General features: G+C 37.4%; 3 protein-coding genes and 1 non-coding gene across 8 annotated transcripts; 2 read left to right on the plus strand and 2 right to left on the minus strand.

The window, feature by feature from the left end:
* Positions 1-621: 621 nt before the first annotated feature.
* Positions 622-8,171, plus strand: LOC114388321 (callose synthase 11-like). 3 transcript variants are annotated; one of them, XR_003661480.1, is made up of 4 exons: positions 622-6,237; positions 6,435-6,632; positions 7,019-7,154; positions 8,009-8,171. XR_003661480.1 is itself a non-coding variant. In XM_028348739.1 (2 exons), the coding sequence occupies exon 1, from the start codon at positions 824-826 to the stop codon at positions 6,221-6,223; it is 5,400 nt and encodes a 1,799-aa protein (XP_028204540.1). In that variant the 5' UTR covers positions 622-823; the 3' UTR covers positions 6,224-6,237; positions 7,019-7,403. The 3 variants fall into 3 exon arrangements, 1 of the variants encoding a protein (XP_028204540.1); XR_003661479.1 differs by lacking the exon at positions 8,009-8,171 and having other exon boundaries at positions 7,019-7,403; XM_028348739.1 differs by lacking the exons at positions 6,435-6,632; positions 8,009-8,171 and having other exon boundaries at positions 7,019-7,403.
* Positions 3,861-3,939, plus strand: LOC114388795. Its single transcript, XR_003661588.1, has one exon. It is a non-coding gene; the product is annotated as a small nucleolar RNA J33 (small nucleolar RNA).
* A 255-nt stretch (positions 8,172-8,426) lies between the features above and the next one.
* On the minus strand, positions 8,427-11,627 carry LOC114388322. Its single transcript, XM_028348740.1, has one exon. It carries the CDS (start codon positions 11,488-11,490, stop codon positions 8,695-8,697), a length of 2,796 nt encoding a protein of 931 aa, XP_028204541.1. The 5' UTR covers positions 11,491-11,627; the 3' UTR covers positions 8,427-8,694.
* Positions 11,628-12,413: 786 nt separating this feature from the next.
* On the minus strand, positions 12,414-19,662 carry LOC114387601 (probable ubiquitin-conjugating enzyme E2 24). Of its 3 annotated transcripts, XM_028347804.1 has the most exons (10): positions 19,302-19,661; positions 17,668-18,563; positions 16,946-17,284; positions 15,837-16,798; positions 15,150-15,281; positions 14,397-14,840; positions 14,239-14,302; positions 13,584-13,723; positions 13,111-13,422; positions 12,414-12,970 (listed from the first exon to the last, which is right to left on the minus strand). In XM_028347804.1, exons 3-10 carry the CDS (start codon positions 17,271-17,273, stop codon positions 12,725-12,727), a joined length of 2,628 nt encoding a protein of 875 aa, XP_028203605.1. In that variant the 5' UTR covers positions 17,274-17,284; positions 17,668-18,563; positions 19,302-19,661; the 3' UTR covers positions 12,414-12,724. The 3 variants fall into 3 exon arrangements, with proteins under 3 accessions (XP_028203605.1, XP_028203604.1, XP_028203606.1); XM_028347803.1 differs by having other exon boundaries at positions 15,837-17,284; XM_028347805.1 differs by having other exon boundaries at positions 12,828-12,979; positions 15,837-17,284; positions 19,302-19,662.
* Positions 19,663-24,169: the final 4,507 nt, after the last annotated feature.

Consider the following 24,169-nt stretch of genomic DNA (forward strand, 5'->3'; position numbering starts at 1 on the left):
TTAGAGGTCAAGATTTGAATTCGAGATACATAATTATGTTAAATACACAAATAAATTTTGTTATCATCCCTTAGTAATTTTATCCGACTTAACTAAAATTGTATTCAATAAAACAAAAGTATGGTCTAGAAAAAATCTTAGATAAGGTAAACTTTTTCACGGACGCAAAACAAGCCATTTGGCCTTAACCAACAGAGTTGATATAGTCCACGTGCTGCACGTGCCGGTGTACAGCAACATAGATGAATAAGTATACAATTTTATACATCATCTTAATTATATTATTATATTCCAATCCAAGCAGAGATTCTCTCAGCCCATGTCTGCTGTGGCATACATTCCAGATAAAAAAAATTCAAAATCAAACACATCAAATCCCCACGTACCCCAGCGTCACACAGATCAGAGCCGTCGCTTTTCATCATCACAAACGGACCCTACCCCGTGCGGTCCCACAAAACCCACGCGCGTCGTCGTTTCATGCTAATTAACTGCTTGTTAGTAGCATATAATTCTCCAAATTGAACCGTTTCTTCATCCACTTAAATGAAAGTAGTGGCGGGTCCCACACTTAAACCCCTAATCAAAACCACTATCATTGGAGCGTGCTTTAAACCCTAAGTCCTCAGCGCGTAGAGCCAAAACAGTGGAAATCAAAAGTTTAAGTTCTTTTTCCTGTACTTTTGCATCTCCTCCTCTTCACTCCCTGACTGAACCAAAACACTTCTTCGCAGTTCCTCCTTCCACCATAGCAGAATAAAAAGTGTGAAACTAACTCACAACGAGAAATTCGAGAGAAAATGAAAAAAACGTTACTAACTCAATGCCTTCAAAAACGGTTTGGATAGCAACTAACCGTTTAACACTAAACGTCGTCGTTTCCGTTACCATGAACTTAACACAGCGTCCCGTCGCCCAGCGCGGCGGCGCCAGCAACTTGCCGCGGCCGCCTCCTCCGCCGCTGAACTCCGTCTTCAACATCATCCCGGTGCACGACCTCCTCACGGACCACCCGTCGCTCCGGTACCCGGAGGTGCGAGCCGCCGCCGCGGCCCTCCGCACCGTCGGCGACCTCCCGAAGCACCAGTTCATGCGGTGGGAACCGGAGATGGACCTTCTGGACTGGCTCCGGTTACTGTTCGGTTTCCAACTCGACAACGCGCGGAACCAGAGGGAGCACCTGGTTCTCCACCTCGCGAACTCGCAGATGCGCCTCGAGCCGCCGCCGGCGATCGTCGACGCGCTCGACGCCGGTGTTCTGCGGCGGTTCCGGCGGAAGCTCCTCCACAACTACACCGCGTGGTGTTCGTTCCTCGGCCTGAAGTCGAACGTACTTCTCTCGCGCCGCCGCGACCCGACGGATCTCCGCCGCGAGTTGCTTTATGTTTCGCTGTACCTTCTGGTTTGGGGAGAGGCCGGTAACCTTCGTTTCACTCCCGAGTGTCTTTGTTATATTTATCATTTCATGGCGAAGGAGCTTAATCATGTTATAGATGAGCACATTGATCCTGATACTGGTCGTCCTTATATGCCTACGGTTTCTGGTGAATTAGGGTTTTTGAAGTCTGTGATTATGCCTATTTATAATACTATTAAGGTTGAGGTTGATAGTAGCAGAAATGGAAAGGCTCCGCACTCTGCGTGGAGGAATTATGATGACATTAACGAGTATTTTTGGAGTAGGAGGTGTTTGAAGAGACTCGGGTGGCCTTTGAATTTTGAGTGTAATTTTTTCGGGACTACGCCGAAGGAGAAGCGGGTAGGGAAGACGGGGTTTGTGGAGCAGAGGTCGTTTTGGAATGTTTATAAGAGTTTTGATAGGCTTTGGGTGATGCTGATTTTGTTCTTTCAGGCTGCGGTTATTGTTGCTTGGGAGGGTACCACTTATCCGTGGCAGGCGTTGGAGAGAAGGGATGTGCAGGTCAAGATGTTGACTGTGTTTATCACTTGGAGTGCTCTGAGGTTGCTTCAATCGGTGCTTGATGCTGGGACTCAGTATAGCTTGGTTACGAGAGAGACCACGTGGCTTGGAGTGAGGATGACGTTGAAGAGCATGGTTGCCATAACGTGGACTGTTTTGTTTTCGGTCTTTTATGGAATGATTTGGATTGAGAAGGGTTCTAGGCCAATCTGGTCTGATGCGGCCAATCAGAGGATTTATACATTTCTTAAAGTTGTCCTTTTCTTTCTTATCCCGGAGTTGTTGGCATTGGTGCTGTTCGTGGTGCCATGGTTGCGGAATGTCATTGAGGAATCGGACTGGAGAATAGTATACATGTTGATGTGGTGGTTTCATAACCGGATTTTTGTGGGCCGGGGTGTGAGACAAGCACTTGTAGATAATGTAAAGTATACTGTTTTCTGGGTAGCAGTATTAGCTTCAAAGTTTTCATTCAGTTACTTTGTTCAGATCAAGCCTCTAGTTGCTCCAACAAAGGCTCTTTTGAATCTTAAGAGCATTCCTTCTAAATGGCACGAATTTTTCAGCAACACCAACAGGGTAGCAGTTGTCTTGCTATGGTTACCTGTTGTGCTGGTATACTTCATGGATTTGCAGATATGGTATTCAATTTTCTCTGCCTTTTATGGCGCGGCAATTGGTCTTTTCTCGCATTTGGGTGAAATTAGGAATGTAACACAACTCAGACTTAGATTTCAGTTCTTTGCCAGTGCAATGCAGTTCAATCTGATGCCAGAGGAGAAGCTGCTTAGTCAGCAAGCTACACTGTTAAAGAAGCTTCGTGATGCCATCCACAGGTTGAAACTGCGATACGGACTTGGTCAGCCCTTCAATAAGATTGAATCAAGCCAAGTGGATGCTACCAGGTTTGCCTTAATATGGAATGAGATTATGATAACTTTCAGGGAGGAAGATATCATCAGCGATCGAGAACTTGAGCTCTTGAAGCTGCCGCCAAATTGCTGGAATATTAGGGTTATTCGATGGCCGTGTTCCCTTCTCTGTAATGAGCTACTTCTTGCTGTCAGTCAGGCAAAAGAGCTGGAAAATGAGTCTGACCGGTCACTTTGGTTGAAAATATGCAAGAATGAGTATCGCCGGTGTGCGGTCTTTGAAGCTTATGATAGTGTTAAATATCTGTTTCCCAAGGTTCTTAAAGCTGAAAAAGAAGAGCATTTCATTATGATTAATATATTCAAGGTCATAGACAGCTACATTCAGATGGGGAAGTTAACAGAGGCATTCAAGATGTCTCGGCTACCACAGATACATGCCAAGGTGAGTGAATTTGTTCAGCTTTTGATACAACCAGAGAGAGACATGAATAAGGCTGTAAATTTGTTGCAAGCTTTGTATGAACTGTTTGTTCGAGAGTTCCCAAAGGCGAAGAAGACCATCATCCAGCTACGTGAGGAAGGTCTGGCACGACGAAGTTCAACAGCTGATGAAGGACTTATCTTTGAGAATGCTGTGAAATTTCCTGATGCTGGAGATGCAATCTTTACTGAGCAGCTCAGACGATTGCATACAATTCTTACTTCAAGAGACTCGATGCATAACGTTCCATTGAATCTTGAGGCACGACGACGAATTGCTTTCTTTACCAATTCTTTGTTTATGAACATTCCCCGTGCCCCCTATGTTGAAAAAATGATGGCTTTCAGTGTTTTGACCCCATATTATGATGAGGAAGTATTGTATAGCAAAGAGGCTCTCCGAAAGGAGAATGAGGATGGTATTACTACTTTGTTTTATCTGCAGAAGATTTATGAAGATGAATGGAAAAATTTTATGGAAAGGATGCATAGAGAAGGGTTGAAAGATGAGGAGGCTATCTGGACAGAAAAGGCCCGGGATCTCCGCCTTTGGGTATCTCATAGAGGACAAACATTGTCTCGCACGGTTAGGGGGATGATGTATTATTATAGGGCCCTTAAGATGCTTGCGTTCCTTGATTCAGCATCTGAGATGGATGTAAGACAGGGATCAGAACATGGTTCAACAAACCAAAACAGCAGCTTAAATGGCTTACCCTCAAATGGGCCTTCATCTTTACAGACAAATCTCAGGCCGACAGGTAGCAGTGTGTCCATGTTATTCAAGGGACATGAATATGGGAGTGCACTGATGAAGTTCTCATATGTGGTGGCATGTCAAATGTATGGGCGCCACAAGGCAGACAAGAATCCCCGTGCTGACGAGATATTGTATTTGATGCAACACAATGAGGCCCTTCGAGTGGCGTATGTTGATGAGGTTTCTTTAGGGAGGGAGGGGACTGAATATTACTCCGTTCTTGTGAAGTATGATCAGCAGTTGCAGAGTGAGGTTGAGATTTATCGAATCCGGTTGCCTGGTCCTTTAAAGCTTGGAGAAGGGAAACCAGAAAATCAGAATCATGCCATAATCTTTACACGGGGTGATGCAGTTCAGACCATTGATATGAATCAAGACAATTATTTTGAGGAGGCTCTCAAAATGCGGAATCTGTTGGAGGAGTTCAATATGTCCTACGGTATTAAGAAACCAACCATTTTGGGGGTCCGAGAAAATATCTTCACGGGATCTGTTTCCTCACTTGCATGGTTCATGTCAGCTCAAGAGACAAGTTTTGTGACACTGGGTCAGCGAGTTCTGGCAAACCCTTTGAAAGTACGAATGCACTATGGTCATCCGGACGTGTTTGACAGATTCTGGTTCTTGGGTCGGGGTGGAGTCAGCAAGGCCTCTAGAGTGATTAATATCAGTGAAGATATTTTTGCTGGTTTCAATTGTACTCTGCGAGGTGGCAATGTGACACATCATGAATATATACAGGTAGGCAAAGGAAGAGATGTTGGTTTGAATCAGATATCCATGTTTGAGGCCAAGATTGCTAGTGGCAATGGTGAGCAGGTCCTGAGCAGAGATGTGTACCGGCTTGGCCATAGATTAGACTTCTTTCGCATGCTTTCAGTGTTCTACACAACCATAGGATTTTACTTTAACTCCATGGTTATTGTACTGATGGTTTATGCCTTCCTTTGGGGCCGCCTTTATATGGCTCTCAGTGGTATTGAACATGGTATAAAACATGCAGCCATGAATAATGCTACCAACAATAAAGCCCTTGGTGCAGTCCTAAATCAGCAGTTTGCAATCCAAGTTGGTATCTTCACTGCTCTCCCAATGGTTGTCGAAAACTCTCTTGAGCACGGGTTCCTTCCAGCTGTTTGGGACTTCTTGACAATGCAGTTGCAGCTTGCATCACTATTTTATACATTCTCTTTGGGAACTCGCACACATTTCTTTGGTCGTACTATACTTCACGGTGGTGCTAAGTATCGAGCAACTGGTCGAGGTTTCGTGGTGGCGCACAAGAGTTTTGCTGAGAACTATCGACTATATGCTCGAAGCCATTTTGTGAAGGGTATTGAACTTGGGGTTATTTTAATTGTGTATGCTGCTCATAGTCCCTTGGCTAGGGATACTTTTCTGTACATAGTTATGACAATCTCAAGTTGGTTTCTTGTAGTTTCATGGATAATGTCTCCTTTTGTCTTCAATCCATCTGGCTTTGATTGGTTGAAGACTGTATATGATTTTGAAGATTTTATAAATTGGATATGGTATCCTGGTGGGCCCTTCAAAAAGGCAGAATATAGCTGGGAAACATGGTGGTACGAGGAGCAAGACCATTTAAGAACAACTGGTATATGGGGAAAGCTGTTGGAAATCATTTTAAATCTTAGATTCTTCTTCTTTCAGTATGGCATTGTTTATCAGCTGGGTATTACAGGTGAAAATAATAGTATAGCCGTTTACTTGCTGTCTTGGATAGTCATGGTTGTGCTTGTTGGCATTTATATCATCATAGCATATGCCCAGGATAAATATGCTACAAAGGAGCACTTATATTATCGATTAGTTCAGCTTCTTGTGATTGTAGTCACAGTTCTTGTACTTTTCCTCCTACTGGAGTTTGCTCATTTAAAATTTCTTGATCTTCTATCAAGCTTCTTGGCATTCGTTCCAACAGGATGGGGAATGATTTCAATAGCCCAGGTGCTTAGGCCTTTTCTGCAGACAACTAAAGTGTGGGAGACTGTTGTTTCCTTGGCCCGTCTATATGATTTGCTGTTTGGGGTTATTGTTATGGCTCCAATGGCAATGCTATCATGGTTACCTGGATTTCAATCAATGCAAACTAGGATTCTCTTTAACGAAGCTTTCAGCAGGGGTCTCCAGATATCTCGAATAGTTAGTGGCAAGAAGTCTGTTTAAGATGGTAATTGGAGGTAACTTTTACATCATGTTCTTTATAATATTGTATAGTCCATTAATTGAATATGAAAACATCATGATATTTGTCGTTGCTAAGTAAGTAAACTACAATTTACCATGGTGTATACTGTATAGAGATTAGGAAGTTGCTCCTTGAAACAGTTTGCTATTGAGTTTACCCATGCATTCGTAAGATAATATGCATGTGCAGGTCTCACCTTAAACCAAAGGGCTGCTACTAATGCCTAGTTACTGAGAGATGCGTTTCTGTATTTTCCCAAGTAGTAGTATCAACTTGATAGTGGACCAGTACAAGTTACCAGTTTCTAACACAAGGTTGATGACAACTAATGGCAAGTCAAAGCTTGTTAAGTTGCCATGGCAAATGGATGCCTACAGATAAATCCATGTATGTACATATCAAAAGCAAAACAATTGTTTCTTTACTCAATTTCCACACAATTTTCGTTAAAGCAGCAATCCTTGTAACTCTTTAAATGTTGATGAATCACGTGTTTATTGTTTTAACAAGGTTAATGTTTTATTCAGGGTGTGAAAAAATAGTCCATTTTGGGGTCATCCAAATTCTCACTTTGCTAATTGCTATATAGTATTTTTTTTTTTTTATAAAAAAATTCTAGCATGCTGCAAATATTTGTGAACGAAGGATAAAATAATGCACGTACCTTATACAGCACCTAAAGCTATGTCTCTGGAGATTAATCATATATTTGTTCTTAATAGTTTTTTTTTTTTTTTATTTCTAATTCAAATTTTGGTATTTTTTTTCTTCAGGTTTTTCAATGTGAATCCCTAAAAGGTTTAGCCTTGTTTCAGTGTCACTGGTGGCTCAATGTGTGACATTCCCATTGACATTATCTATCAAGGAAGGAGTCTCTGATTGCTGCCCTGTAATTTTCCTGCTACACAGGTTGTGAATCTCTGTAGTTTAGTATTGGAGGATTATCAGATGTTTTTGCCTGTCTGTAATTGACAATTGACTTGCTGTACATTCTGTTCATATGTAGTGCAACCTACTCTAACCAAACATGACATCGCCACTGAATCAACGATATTTTAGGCTTGATATTGTTTGTCATCATGCACCTTTTGTCGAATAGCTGCCATGGCCATGAATCCTGCACGCATGAATACTATAAAAATCTTGCCTTGTTGTTTATTGTTAATTTGAATTTTACAAATTGGAAAATCACCTAAATCACTGAGTAGAACACTTGTTACTCTTTTTCTTCAATTAATTCAAGTTACTGGAAAGATTTGCCTTTTAAGTAAAAATTCATTTTCACAAAAAAATCAGTTAACATTCATTTAGTAATGATTAACTTTTCATTATTATAAGTGGAACTGAGTTTGAATTTATTACGTAGGCCTGGGGTTCAAGTTAGATTTAGATTAGTTATTGGCAGAGGTTGATATTTCACATTAATGGTGACCCCAAAAAAGTAACAGAATTTAATAAAAATTCAGTGACAGTGTGTAAAAAAACTTGTATATTGTTTTTTAATTATAAACTGTAATGTATAATAAGCGTTAATTTTTGTAGTAATTACTTTAAAAATTACATTCAAGATAATTTTAATTGATTGATAATATAAAATCTATATAGTGGCATTAAAACAAAAAGGTAATTTTAATTATGCATTTGTTTAGCTCCCAAGAGATTCACCAATTTCTGGTGATTGTCTACTAGTTTTACATAGAATTTTTTCCTTGATTATTTTAATTTTCGGTAAAAGTCAGCCTTAAAAAAATTTATTTTTTCAGGATGATGAGTCGGCTCATTTCTGTTCAATAGAAGAAAGCTCTGCACAATTAACACAAGACATACAATACAGTCCATGGTGATTCTCTCGTCATAGTAATAATAAAATACCTGAGAATATTTAGCTAGGTAGAGTTGTTTTTATATATATAAATTAGTTAGGTAGAATTAATTTGTAAGATAAAGAACAATTATAATTATTAATTAAAAATATGATAGTTGAGATTTTAACTAAACTAGATTCTAACTAGGTGTGGAAGCATCATGAAATTTAGTGTTAGCTATGGTAACTGTCAAAGTAACAACACTGCTCTTTTTCTCCTTTTCATCAATAGTAGTAGAACTTTACTTTGGGATTAACCAAGCTATCAAGCAATTTTCTATTGTCTCATGAGATATGATGTTTGTGGAGAAAAAACCTTTTGGTCAAAACTTATGTATTCTAAACAGAAATAATAAAAAAAGTTCTCATCTGCTCAGCATGTGTTTTTCTCTCAAAAAATTCCGCAAGAAAAAGATGATCTTTAGGTGTCTCTGAAAGGAGGTTGCACACGGTCTTTTATATAGGCAAAATCCTCCTCTACTGCTATATCCTGCAGTATATACCTTCTATTGCAATTTATGCCTTCAAAAACTAAATAAAAAATGTCCGGGGATAAAAATCATTTTACAAAATGCAGTCAATGCATCATAAATCGTCATTGCCAATAACCGGTACTTTCTCATAAGCAGTACTTTCTCTGAACCTCTTTGGAAGAATGCACCGACTGCCAAATCTCTGCTGAAAGTATACAAGGAGAGCAAACAAAATACCACCACTAGGGATTATGATGTCCCAGGCTGTGGAATAAAAATCCATTCTATGATTTGCATATATATATGATAAATCAAGGTACCATGCAGAACTGTGCGCTCTATAAAGATCATATGCATGGGGCAGTATACGAACAATGGTTGTCCCAACATAAAAGGAAGATGCTAGAGCTTTCGCTTCTGAGTTTAATATTATGTTAAGCAGAATCTGAGGGAGCAGAAAACCATCCAGGAGCAAACCAGCATAAGATTTAAAGTCTTCCCAGAGGGAAGGAGGTCGGTAAAAATGTTCACGAGGAAGACTAAACTTGTGGCGTGAAAGCCGAAATGGTCTAAATCTTTTTTGATGAGAAGTCTTCGATATGTGCACCAACCAAGCAGTCAATCCACCACCAATGTACAATGGTAGAGTGATATAAAGAGCTTTTTTTTCAGAATCCCACAGACCGGGATGGCTTCCCTCACCCTGTCTTGAGGACCAGGTCAATTGTACAAGGCGCAACTCTAGAAGAAAGGCTACCATTGTCACCATCCTCACAACTACCTCATTCACTTCAAGCCAACCTCCACTCCCAAGAAAAGTATTCTGCACACTATGGTTTGCCATGAATAAAGCTTCGAAGTTCAATATCAAGGGAATCATGTGACCTAGAGTAATAACTGCAAGCATCACAACAGAAATGTAAGGAAGGACATCCGGGTGCTTTTTCACATGGAGAAGTTGCAATCCTACAAACACACAGGCCAGTGTGTTTGACACCAATACCATAATTAACTCAAAATCCATTCTCCAAATGGAAGCATCAGCTTGGTTTCTGTAAATGGAATATGAAGACAACTGAAGCGGATCAAAATAATAAGGGTCTGACTTTTGTCGTGTGCTTTCTATAGTTCCTGTAAGAGATTCACCTCCTTTTGCATTCAATGGAGGAAACTGGACATTAACCATGATTTCACAGTCCAGAGTCTCATTCTTTATCAGTATTTTGTCTGTTGATCTCAAATGCTGACATCCTATCATACACAAAACACCAGTATTCCTATTGTAAATTCCTTCAGCCCCAATTTTGACTTTGGTTGATGAGACTCCTCTGCCAAACTTGAAATCAGGAGGGGGATTAAGGCTTATCGTATAGCTGACATTCAACAAATTGCTGTACTTATCTGATTGAGTAGCATGTGCTTTTGGCTTTCCCGTTGTCAACACAAATGGAGCCCCATACGACTGTCCACTATAAATTTGATCACAGACAGATAGTGGTGATGAGTAACCTTGAGCCACTTGCCCTCTGCTGTTTGTCACTAACATGCTAAATGCCATATCAGAAGAATATCCATCCGGATATGTATTTCCCTTCCCTTTAGCATTCATCTTTTCCGCACAAGATTTTCTCACCCTCTCAGTATCAGCATACTTGTATAGGAAACCTTGGAGGCTTTTTGATACCCTAGACGAACCCTGAAATCCAACTTTACTGAAGTACCCGGATTCACCAACCACTTTGTCACTCCAAATCTGCCCCAAAACCGTACTCCTGTTCCTCAAAGATAAAACTGCAGGAAACCTTAAACTGAGCCTAGTCTTGCAATCTCCAACATAAGGATTAACCAAAGATTCCGTGAAGTTCAAGATCCGGCATGCAACTGCACATAGTCGATTCTCCTTCTCATCCCACATCCCCTCAGAAACCAACGTCGTATTCGGATGAAATGGAAACACAGCATCCTGGTAGCCGGAATCAGGGAAACCCACCAGCATCTGAACCTTCTGCCTCTCCACACATCGAGTGGCGTGAAAAAGCATAAAATTAGGCAATTCTCCATTACCACCAACAGGATTGCAACTACCATTACCACAGTGACTCCCATATTCCAATTCAAACCTATCCGTGTGTCCAAGAAAAGTAGTGCAGGCACCTTGGCTAAAGTTTCCAAGGGACAAACCCTCCCCATCAGATCCACCTCCACAACCATTATCCTTTTCATTCCCAGCCATTGTAAACTTGTAATTCGAACTCTGAGACAAAGCCAATATCGAAATAGGTTCAAAATATTGCAAATTATTCTTGTCATCAAAGCTTTCTAGTGTTCCGCTTATCAAACAATCCAAAAGGCTCAAATCTCTAGGGTAACGAAGCTTAAGAACAACATTAGCATTTCGCATCTTAACATGAGATGATCCTATTCCGAACATACAAAGGTTACCAGAAGATTGCGACCAAAATCCACTCAGAGAAACGCGCATCCACTGCAAAACTCCCCAATGCGACACTCTCCGGCCCGGATAAACCTGCCGGAGCGACCTTCCCGGCGCCGGCGTCGCTCCTCTTCGCTGCTGAAGAAGCATTCGCCCGCGTAATTCGAACACGCCGTCACTCGCGCTTCGGCGAACGGAGGTCACGCGAAACGACGCGTGATTCTTCGTGGTGACGGATCGGTTAAAGAAGTGGTCACCGCCGGCGAAGTAGCCGGATTGGAACCGGAGTTCGTCGGCGATGCCGGGGACGGTTCCTTCGTCGGAACGGGACGCCGGTGCAGGGACATGGTGGTTGCAGAGGCGAGCGTAGGTCGATTCGAAAGCCAAATCTGAAGGATTAAGTGATACAGAGGAGTAGAAAAGGAAGAAGAAAAGGAAGAAGATGAAGAGAGGATTTGATGATGGAGTTCCCATTGCTGAATCTGCGTCACATTCGGATGGTTAATTCGATTTCTAGGGTTTTTGAATTTCAAAATTGGGATTTACGTGTAAAGGAAGAATGTGAATTGGAACTTGGAAGTAGAAAGGACAGAGCACCTCCCAACGCGGAGACAGCCACGTTATAACTTTTATTTTTTATTTTTCTTTTTAATAAAATTGACTTGAATTCTACTTATTTCAAATATGATTATTTTTCATAAAAAAAATACATTGGTCAAGATCTGAGAGATATTTGAGAGAGAAAAAAGTGTGGCGAATTATTTGAAGGAGAAATGACAATGACACTCTTTTAAACACATTTTTATTATAATTGAAATTTATTAAAATCATAAAACTGTGAATTTTACTTATTTAATGAACTCTACTTGTGGTTTTGTAGCTTTTACTTTTTAATAAATTTTAATCAAAATAATGGAGACTGTGTTGCACTTTTTTTAACCAAGCAAAAGATTGTTACGATAACTTGTTTACTTCTTAATCCCTATGCTCCAAGTTTCTCATAACTGGTTCTCATGCTACATATAATATGGAGTATGGATGGGTGAGATTTGGTGTCAAACTTTAATTTGACACCTGGTGAGATTTGAAAGAAATATTTTCATTCTTTGAAAGGGATCCTATGATTAATATATCCTATGCTGAATATAATCTGTCTATTTAAATTAGTAATCTGTGTATCCATTGTATATAATTAGATTTTCCTAATTATAGGAATTAGAATTATTGTGTTATTTATGGCTGTAAATATCTCTGATACTATAGATGATATCACTATCAATGAAAATCAGAAAAACAGAAATTCTGAACAAAGCCACAGAAATAGCTATAGTCAAGTGATCAGTGATACCTTCACCAAACTCCCTAACCCCTTTAGCAAAGTCATAGCACATTAAAAATCAACATCAAACGTTAAAGGACAGTTCAAGCGAACTACTCCAATCATTGAGCTTCTTATTTTACATTCTCACATCTTCAAGCCATTACATATGATACATAGACATACCACAGGGTATTTTTATTATCAATACATCTTCAGCACTTCTTTTATTTTGGGAGGGGGTGGTGGTTTACAAGAGATATTGGTATTTTTATCAAGCACATTTAATATTATACAAGATAAGTGAAAACAAATTAATATTACACATAAGGTTTGAATATCCTTGACAGGAAGCTGGATGGTTTATTCACAACAAGGTAGAACAGACAGTTACTTATGCATCTCAGCAAACTGGCTGCAATCAATTCCCTTGTCAGAAAATGCCTCTACTAGCTTTGGGAAGAGCTTAGAAAGCATTATTTTAAATCCAGTAGAAGTTCCTTTCTGGTTTTCATGCTCAGTTTTTCCGTCACCAAAAGCACATCCAATAGGAGCTCCTTCAAGATATGCCTTACAAGCCAGAAGTATATGTTTGGAGCGCTGTCTAAAGTGCTCTTCCACCAATGCCTCAAAATGCTGCAATCACTTTTAGTCACAGTTCCATTTATATAACTATATTCAAAGATTAATACGGCACCATTTTCTTTACAACTATAGGTATTTAGTCATTGTCATAATAATAGAGGCAATCCAAAGTAGAGAAGTGGCCATTTTACCTTGGGAGGCTTTCTATTAAGATACAAAATGGATTTGCAGGTGACAAGGGAAGCATTCTCATTGTAACTCACTGAGTTTCTCTCCCCTTCAGCTCTACCAATTTGTTGATCATATCCAGCCTCATTGAAATAAGGCTTCTCATTAAGGACAAGGGCCTGCAGAGAAAGAAGAACTTGAAGAACTGTGGAAGCTCCAGGGTTCCACACTTCGGCGTCTGTACCAGTCCCCGTGTTTAGGAGACTCAGACAGACTTTCCCTGACTCGTACAAATTTGGATTTAATCGTAGCCCGCCAGAATTATAATGCACCATCTGCATGTGGTTACAAATGTCAAATGACAGGATGAGAGCTTGTTCAGAAACAAAAATGCAGCTTTCGCTGTAAGGATGTTGAATGCTAAGTGGAGGGAGTTAACATGCATGTAAATGAAAAGAATTATAAAAGCGCCGCAAAACAACATTCCAAAGCTTACAGGGGGTTCACTGGGATACTCTGGAGGGAAACATATATCAAAGAAAAACAAGCCATCATGATAAGGTGTCCCTGATGCACCGACAATGGCTGCTCTCATGAGATCCATTCTTTCTTCAAAAACACGGACATAAATAGTTTCTGTTTGTGCAAATAAAGATTGTATGTCAATTTTGCAGAAAGGCATGATGGAAATTTACAGTATACGTAAAGAGATGTCCCTTTTTCATTTTTGACAAGTAAATACTGCTCATTTTCAGATCAGTTGAAGGTTAAATCTTAATGACCAACAAAGCTAACAAAGTTACATACTACATTTAGTTAAACTTATGGATTCCAACTTTTAAAAGATGGAATTCTGACAATTTTTTGTTCATCTTTATAGCTACCACCAATTTAATTCCCATGTTGCAGTAATCTACTCAATCTAAGGGTCCTGGTCTTCCTAAAATTGAAACTTGTCTCTAATATAATCTTCAGTGTTTTCCTTCCAGGTTATTAAAGCAGTATCAATCCCAGCCCATATATTGACAGGGACCTGCAACTGCTGCAATGCATACATAATTTTGTAGCTTGATTTTAGCCATTGTATAACAATATATGCTCCAAAGCATATAAAATAATATGGACCAAAATAAACAAGATGAAGTGTGCACCAGGAAGATTTTTCTCCAGGATGCTCCATTCTTGTTGTAACTTCTTCACCCAACCCTTTTTAAGCTATAAAAAGGAACAAAAATAGGAAAAAAGTTAGCTCCAATGCTTCCAATGTATGTATAATCTCACTGTTAGTGATGTTGTGCCAATTTCTGACCTGAGATGATGTCAATCCTTTCCCCTCATGAAAAAAGTGGTGGTCTGAGCAATTATCAATTACATCAAACTGCTTCAACTGATCTGAACTGTTTTTGTTGTCTAAAGAAACTGGAAAATCATTCCTCTCATGAGTCCTAATAACTTCACAATAAGGAGTTATGTCTTCAGAAGACTTCATCTTGCTCACTGGATGTGATTCAGATTCAGATTCAGGATCACAAGTGTCCAAATCTTTCTTATCAAGGCAGCCAGATTCACTGCCCTCTTCAAATGCAGGGACTGGGGAGAATTTTCCGGAAAGTGATGTTACACCAAGTGTTTTGAATATGCTGGCCTTAATACTGGAGAAAAGTTCAAAGGCAGCTTGAGGAAGGGAAGAGGAACTACTTTCTCCTGGAGGCTTTTCACAATTATCTCTATAGCCATCACAATCTAACAAGTCCTGATCATCAAAGTGATATTCAGCTTATGATTAGACAATCAGTGATAAACTCAACAATTATAATCTCATTGAAAAACACTATTTTATGATGACAACCAATCCATATTTTTGAAGAAGAGTTTAAAAGTTCTATTTTATTTTCTCTTGCTAATAACTACCTGTCTTTTCACTATAATTTCCAAGATGAGTCCTCTGTATCTCAATGTCCCAAGAAATAATCCTCATAATTAGATTACTATACAAGCATACACATTATACACATATGGATGTACATAGATACATGACACACAGAGAAGTTATTGCCCTCACCTTTCCCTTCTTGTCAGATGGTTGACTTCCAATCATCTCTGGAGTCAACTCCTCAACATTTGCTTCATAAGGAACAGGGGTTGCAGTTGAATCTTCGTGCTTATCAATTTGAAAAATTTCATAAGGTGCAACCTGTAGGGGCACAAATAAACTTGTAATGACCTCCTAAGATGTAGGGCAACAAAGTTGTGTATAAATTACAGTAGAACCTAAGAAAGAGTTGTTCTTAAGTGACTAATATTGTTGCAGTCAAAGTTCAACAGGTTATCAAATAAGTATGATGTATTCCAAGTTTAGTGTTCATAACTCGTAGTTATTTACCAATTATTACTAAATCTAGACTTTGACAAATAAAGGAAAGAATTTTCTTTTGTATCCCAAAAGAATGGAAAGGATCATTTTTAACCATCCTTAAGTACACACAACAGCTGCTACAAACAAACCCTCTTTTCGGCTAAGATTTTATACCTCACAGACAGCACAGACACACAGTTCCAGGTACAAGGAAGATGGAGATGGAGGAGAGGAAGGGATCACTAAACTGATAGGATCTATCATTATATATAAAACTGTTCATCTAGAAAATGCAGATATGGGAAGAGTTGATCTCATATAAGTTCTACATCATACATAGGCATTAGCATCATTAACTAAAATATATTGAGTCCAAAAAAAATTATGTCATGCCTTGGTTGTTAAACCAGTAGCCCATTTCACCTCCACGTCACCATCTTCAAAACCAATAACATTGCCAATACAGGAGAGGTAACTGTTATCTACAGACTTATTCGGATAACTGATTTGGTCCCAGTTTATCAGAGGAACTTCCACATTCAAGTCAGTCACTGACTTTGCATTATCTCTATCAGCTTCGTAACCAAGTTTTTGAGCCACCTTGAACACAATATCACCAAAACGACAGGAGTAATCTGGGTGCTCGATAAGTTCATAGGCACTCACAGTCTCAATCATTGTGTCTCCAGCTAAATTATCTGTCTCAGATGTGGGAACAGTTCTCCAGTGCACCTTCACAGTATGCTCTTTTGCATCCATGGAAAGAACAACACCCCATCTTTGTTTGCTAGGCTTAAGAGGATCATCGGAAGCACCTTTTTCCAGCACAAACTGCTGGGGCCAAAATTCATGAGTGTTTATGACATTCACTGGGACTAAGTTGTGTGGATCCAATCCCAAAGTATGTTCACCATTTTGCCAAACAACATCAACTTTGGTCTTTATCTTCTCAATTAGAAATAATTCCCCAACGTTAAGATTTCTTCTCTTATATCCTCTAGCCATACCATGCTCATTATAAGCATCACAAGTAGATGCATCTTGAATCATCTGTTCCTTTTGGTCCACAACTGGGAGCATGCACCAGTCACCAAGTTGCCAGTTTGTATGTGAAAAACAGGACAACAAGGTCAAGTTTTTGGAATCTTGCCAGCATGGAGGAACACTCACATTAAAATTGGAGCCCAAAAGAACAGAGGCAAGCCAATTAACATAAACCAAACCTGCTTCCACTGCACAAACAGTTCCTTCATCATGATTGTCTTTCCAAGTGCCACACAGCCATCTAGCTGGTTTGGAAGCTGTGGAGGTATTAACCTTTACTCTCTGCCCAGGATAGTATGGACACTGCAAATCTTCAAGAAAATTATGAGTCAGTGGTAACAGCTTATCTTTTTCCAAGGTAATGACCTCACATTTAGTTCCATCATCAAACAATATAGTCACTCTGTCTACTACCCTCTGAACCAGGCCAATCCATGGTCCCTTAATTACACAATTACCTTCTGAAATGGAGCGAATCTTCATAAGTTTCTTGGAGTTCACATTTTTTAATTTCTTTCCTTGAACATTTTCCAAGTCCACCAACACATCAACATTTATGACCCTCCCCATCTGTCCAGACGGGTCTGAGGAGGCGCATACCACATCCCCACGGACAAATGCCCTCTCAAATGAGAGAAAATCATCAATCCTCCCAATGCTTTTCTCTAAACTTGATAATATGCTCCGAGCTTGTCCACCATATCGAAAATCAATATCCTCTTGATCCTCACAGCTGCTGCTGTCACTGGAAGTCTCCCAATCCAAATCAGTCATGTGAGCATCCATCAACAAGATGCCTGTCATAATGTGTTCATGGTACCATCAATAAAATAATTCCAAGAAAATAACTAACTTCATAACACATCAAGCAAAGAATAGAGTTGTTAGTCAATATCAACCAGAATTCTGACCAGACTGAGAAATAAGATGGAATCAACATTAATCTCTTCTTTTTTTATTGGAAATGGAATCAACATTAATCAGCAATCAGTAAAAAGATGTAGATTTTATTTTAAACACTCAATTTTACTTTTGAATGATCTATGAGTGAAAAAATTGTTAGTAATCTCATTTCGTTATTGAGGAAAACCTAGAGTAACTGCAATCAGTTTAGACAACAAAATTTTAACATATCATGAAGGAACATTAACAATAAATTGGGGTTTAAGAGGATCCTTACCTTCTCAAGCAAATAGAAGCATTGAAATCCAGGGGGTATTGTGGTCCACAACAGATGCGTGGATATTAACTTCAAAGGATATTCGTGTACAATGCAAAATGTGTCTGATTGATAGTGATGTTTGTCACAGATAGTAAGCCAGTTTCTTAACAATATATCTTGACCACTGAAACTGGAAAGTTAACGGCAAAGGATATTTGCCTGATAGGATAACAGACAGGAGTCTATCAAAGACTCCAAAATGCCAAAGGAGATTTGCCCAGTTTGAGCTGGAATTTCCACAGAAAGAACCACTTGTGAAAGCTTCCCAAAACTAGTATCAAGAAACTACAACTATCTCTATCAGATACTTTTTTTTGTGATTTTCTGGAAGAAAAACCTTGGAAGTAGGAGGAAGCTCACCAAGATAATCAAACAATGCCAAAGTAGATTTGCCCAAGTGGAAAGTGAGGAATAACCTCAGAATGGTAATATTTATTTTTATGGAAGATGGTAGAAAATTATTTTCACATATTTTTACTGCCAGAAATCCAACCAAAGGAAATAAAGTATCATTTGCCAAAGGAGAGTTGCCCAAATACAGTTAAAGTGTTATTAAACCTTCAAACATAAATGAATTCCAGATAGTTAATAAATTTGCCTCGTCCAAGATTGGAACATAACAGCTATACTGCCAAAGGAGATTTGCCCACGATGAAGCTGAACACAACAGGTCTGGTCTGGTCTATGAGGAATGCTTTTCAACAGAAAAAACCAATCAACACTTACTCTCTGCTCCTTGATTACAACAAGGGGCAGTTATTAGATCACCCGTCTGAAAGAACTTCGAGTTTGAAACTCACTTGCCATTGCCAGAAGTCAAAAGAGCATCTATTACACGATCATTTCTTTTGAACCTGCAACAATTAGACTAGTCAATACTTTCTTCAACCACTTCAATATAAAAAAAAAAATGGAAACATCCAAATAATTAGATAGCAATAAGATGACAACATTTTGACTTATATCATCCTAATTCACGAGGCAAGAAAAAAATGAGACTTCAGACTTGGATTAAATTAATGAACTCTAAAGGGATCATTGCGTTTAGACTAAAAATAAGACTAGAAAAATGATAACCAATAATTTTCTGAACATTCGTTCCATACATATAAAGATGCTGCTGAAGCACAAAATCTATTCTAGCATCCAACATAAAAGTCAAAAGGCAAGGCGGCCATTGCACGAAACCCATAGATTTTCTGCATATCAAATCTCATTCAATTTTATTTTTGAGAAAGGTTCAATTCCCACAGTCTTTAGTTGGTCTTTGGAAGAGACATGGAGAGAAATAAAGGCTATCAAACTTATCCACAGAATAGAATGATATTTACCATCCACGGTCCACCAAACAATTAATAATTTCGGTAATCAAATAAACCTCAACTTTATTGCTTTTCTTTGTTGGAAAAACAATATGAAACATTCCTTCAGAATATGAAAGACAACAATATTGAATCCAACACAATCAAATACAAAAAAATTCAACATTAGAATGAGTAAATCCATCATAACCCCCAATAAATAAGTAAATCCACCCCAAGAGTAACAAGAAGAAGAAAAAAAGGTGAGTTTGGAGAGGCAAGGGACTGTACCATTTGCACCACAGAGAAGGTTGAACCCATATGAGCTATCACAGTTATAGAAGACACAAGACCAAGAAACTACATGACTATAAACTCCAAAATGAAGAAACACAATCCTGAACATAACAAAGTTGAAAGAAGGTGACTCCCAAAAGTTGGTTTCAGTTTCAAAAGGAAAGGAGGGTGATGTTCAGATAGGTCTAGTTCCGCGCCCAGTCCCTCCACCACCAAATTTTGGAACCATTTTTCAGGGACAACATATGCACACACACACACACACTTTCTCTTGTGAAATGCTAAAGAATTCATTCAGAGGATGTGGGAACTAGTTTAGACTTAGGTGGTACTTGTTGCATTTTTGTTTTAACCAATAGAGGGTGCATATTAATTGATTGAACCATAGGCCAAAAAAAGAATATACCCAACAGTGTCAGACACAGATAATGTTGTAGTACAATATAAGCTACACTTTGACATGTATGATTGGGGTAATTGAAAAATATTATTCTTTCTAGAATAAAGTAAAGTTAAAATTTCGACGGACTCGGAATGAATTGATTTAAACCCGAACAGTTTATTTGTTTTTATTTATAGTTCACCAAAAAATTAGAAAAACAAAATCATCATTTTCCCTATATTCTTACCAAATAAAATATAAAACAAAGATTCCGTTTTCTTATATTCTCTACTCTCGTTATTAATATTGAGGGCAGATATGTCATTACAGTAATACTGAAACCACCAAATGTTTTTTTCCTTAGAAAACAAAGGAACCCAAATGGTAGACCCTTTTGTTCCTTCTGTCCCTCTTCGTCTTTTTCCCAATAATGCTTCATAATTAAGCCCATTTGCTAAACTGGGAAAGTATTTGGTGCCACTATGTCGCGATGAAATATGCTTTAAGTAATGTTACATAGTATATTGATTGATTCAGTTAGGATATTGACTTTTCTAAAACGACGGGAGTCCTCTAAATTACAATAATAATCATTAATTAAAAAATTATCATTTAAAAATTATAATTAACTTTAAATTTAATTTACATGTATTTAATTTTATCAGAATTTTTAGTTATTCATTTTAATCAATAATTACAAGTATATTTTACTCTCTCAAGCGCATCTCCTTAATTTAAAGGAGTCAAATTTCAAGGATAAAGTTTGAGAATTTTATATTTGACTTGATCTAATCATGATAAAATTAAAAATATTTAATAGACAATATTCAGTTACTTTTCAATTCTTAATTTTATTTATTAAAATATAATTTTTTAGACAAGAAAATGAGAAATCTATTCTTTTTTCAATTTTTTCCCTAATTTATGTTTTTAAATATTGAACTCAATAACTTGGATTCGACCCAATTCAATTATTATCATATTGGATCGGGTCGCCTTTTTCAAAGTAAACATGAATTTTTACCTATTTGAGTTTTTTTTTTTCCCTTCCTTCTTCTTATGTAGTACTAACAGTAGTAAGTATATGATTTGATTAAAAATTACATGAGATTAATATTAAATTATTAAATATAAATAAAAATACGTGTTTAATTAATTTTAATAAATGTACCAAAAAAATTAATTTTAATATTTTACATTATAAGGTATACGTGATATAAAAAATAATTTTCAAACTCGTGAATAAATTGACGTGGTGTTAATTTGTTCTGATTATCAAACAGCCGTAAACTCTTCGCCTTATTGGTGGCTTACGAAAACTCCTTAAAAGGTAGCTCAATGCTTTTAGTTAAATTGATTTTCCACTGCACAATACACAAACACTACTGGCAATATTATTTTTTTTTGAAAAAAAAAACTATTAGAACAAATCTTAAGATACATGTAATACAATGTTTGTGACGATAGAACTTTTTTAAAAAACTTTTTAGTAATAATATGAAAAAAATTATTTTATTTTATATTATTTACTATGAATAATTCAGAAACAGAAAATACAACGCAAATAATATAATGTTTTATAATTTTTAAAGAAAATAAAAACATTTTCTTAAACTAAAAGCGTCTTTACCTTTTAGACAAATTAATTTTTTGTTCTTTATTTTTTAAAGTGTTTCAGTTTGTTAGAATTAATTGATGATATATTGATTTAGGTAGTAATTGGAAGGGAAAAATGGATCAATATTTTGAGCAAATCACAACAAACTACACTCATTTTTCCAGAGGTTAACGCTTATCATACTTGCATCACTTTTCTAAAATCGCATTTTTTTACACCTCCTAAACAGTCATTGTTACTAACGGTCTTAATTATTTTTTAAATGCCCAAATGATCCCTGCCCAAATGAAATGCACCCCTCCAGTTTACTCCACTCGAAAAACACAACGGACCCAATCTTATTTGTGAAATACTTCAGGATTTGCAATTTCGAACAAACACAAGCTAGGGTTTGCGAAATCTTGTTCCCAAACTATTTGCAAAATCAAATAGATTGACGACTTTGCTCTCAAGCTTTGATCGTGCGACACGTGTATATAGTTCAATACCACGTTTTTGTTGATGTTGTTGGCCGATTGATATATATATATATATATATATATATATATATATATATATATATATATATATATATATATATATATATTTTTATCAAATCTCTGTTCCTCGATCATAGCTTTGATCGAATCTTTGTTGCTTCTTCCTAATTCGAGTTGTTGTTGTTGCTTTGGTTCGAGCAGTGGACATTGGTTTGAGGTTGTGATCCATAGACTTCGTTAATTTAAGGCTCCACCATGTAATGAATTCACCAGGAAAAAAAAATATTAAAAGCCTAACCCAGCATCTCACTACGCACACACGACACTAATACAAACCCACACCAAAGTTTATTGAATCAACCCCAAACCCACACAACATACAACACAAGAAGATGAAAATTGTAGAAGCAAAAGAAAATAGCAAAAAAGTGAAAGAAGAGAAAAGGAAAAAAAAAAACATACATGTCAAAAAATCATCATCAACCACCTCAAAGGCAATTTCTAAACTTTGCAGATAGTGGTCATATCCTCTTTTCACCTTCCTTTGCTCGTGTGTCTCGTGCTCTCTCTCTCTCTCTATATCTCTCTCTCTTGTTCACTCTTTTCTCCCTACTCATCAATCTGCCACTGTGGGACGTTGTGACAACGGCGCCACTAGATCCTCACTTATTTTTCCCTTTTCTCGTTCTCTTTCTAACTTGCACCGGCAATGTGGTGGTTGTGATAGCAACGCCGCTGTAGGCTCCCCTTCCACCCTTTCCATCTTGTCCTCTCCCTTTCACTCTCTCGATTCATCCATGGCCAGAACGGCCGATCCGGCAGCGCAACTACCTCATACCCAATTTCTCCAAGAGATGGCTGAGTAAGAACACAATGGCCTAAATCAATTACAGTTAGGGTTTACAAGGAAAAAAGATAAGGATATTTTATGAAAAATAAATTATTTAGAGGCAGGTGAAAGTCACATGCCTAGTTCTTGTTAATTTTTCTGATAGTGTTAATAAATCAGAAGGTTGCGATGTAATGGATAGTAAAAAATAAGGGAGGCATGCATACGATAAAACAAGGAATGAGATTGAACCTAATAAATAATAAATACAAGGATGTAAATGTAATTTAGTCTTATATTTTTATTGAGACCAGATAATGTTTCCTAAGGTATTTATATCTTAGTATTTTATAGGTCCGTTTATTTAAGTTTTTTCTTAAAAAAAGTGATTTTAAAATTGTTTAAAAGTTATTTAATTTTCTTTTTAGATACTTTAAAAAAAAAGAACCTAATTTTAAAAGCATTTTTATTTATTTATTTTGAAAGTTAGTTAAAACACTAATTCCCACGTCATCAAATGCTACCTAATTAGTCTAAAATATCCATTTAAGACCATGAGGGTATGTAATGTTAATGCCATTGATCAACTCTTCACATAGTGATGCAATCAATCATAGGATTAATTTCTAGTTAGAGCCTTTAAAACAAAGGTTATCTCAAGTAGTTTTTCTCTTAGATATCCTAGAGAACATAAGTTACTTTTCCATGGCAAATAGAGAGATGGATATTTTGGTTCTTCAAAATTGAGTGGGATTGTTTTGCAAATATAAAAGCATGTACGTACGTAGTATTAGCAAAATTCAAAGAACAAATTCCTCAAAATATATATATATATATATATATATATATATATATATATATATATATATATATATATATATATATATATATATATATATATATTCAAAGAACAAAAGGGACAACGATTCTTTAGGAATGTTCGTAGAAACAAAAGTCTTTGTATCTTTTTCTTTTCCTAGTAGTAGACTGTACACGCTACATATATCGATAATTTCTTTTCTTATCACGAAATGAGAAGAGGTAATCAGTTTGGTTCTATAGATGCCTGAACTGAAACCAAAAGATAAGAAGCATTTTCTTCTCCAATTGTTAGTGTTGAAAGAATGTGACTTGGCCTAACCGCACCAAGACACTATCTAGATGCAAAGCTAAAATAGACCACTAACTGAAAATGCCCAATTCCTTGCGACTCTTCTCACTTTCCTATAAGGCCATATATATGCAGTTTTAAACCTTACTCTTTTCTTTATTTTGGTTGGGTGGATTTCACTCATTTCAGATTGACGGATCTTTTTTGCACTTTGTAGTTTGTTGTACATGTGCCCTTGATTTGATTCCAAATTCCTATATCATTCTTGATTTAGTTATTATGGTGTTTCTTATGTGAGACAAAGTAAGAAATGAGCCAAATGTCGAGAGAGTACCGACATCCAATGGATTTTGGATTGTGATTCAGTGCTTTGTGTAAGGAGGTTGACCTTCAGTTGAAAGTTTTTTCATATATGCTTTTAGGGTATAATTATTGAGTTTGGG

This window comes from Glycine soja, chromosome 15 (assembly GCF_004193775.1).
Source record: "Glycine soja cultivar W05 chromosome 15, ASM419377v2, whole genome shotgun sequence".
In the NCBI taxonomy this organism is placed as follows: domain Eukaryota; kingdom Viridiplantae; phylum Streptophyta; class Magnoliopsida; order Fabales; family Fabaceae; genus Glycine; species Glycine soja.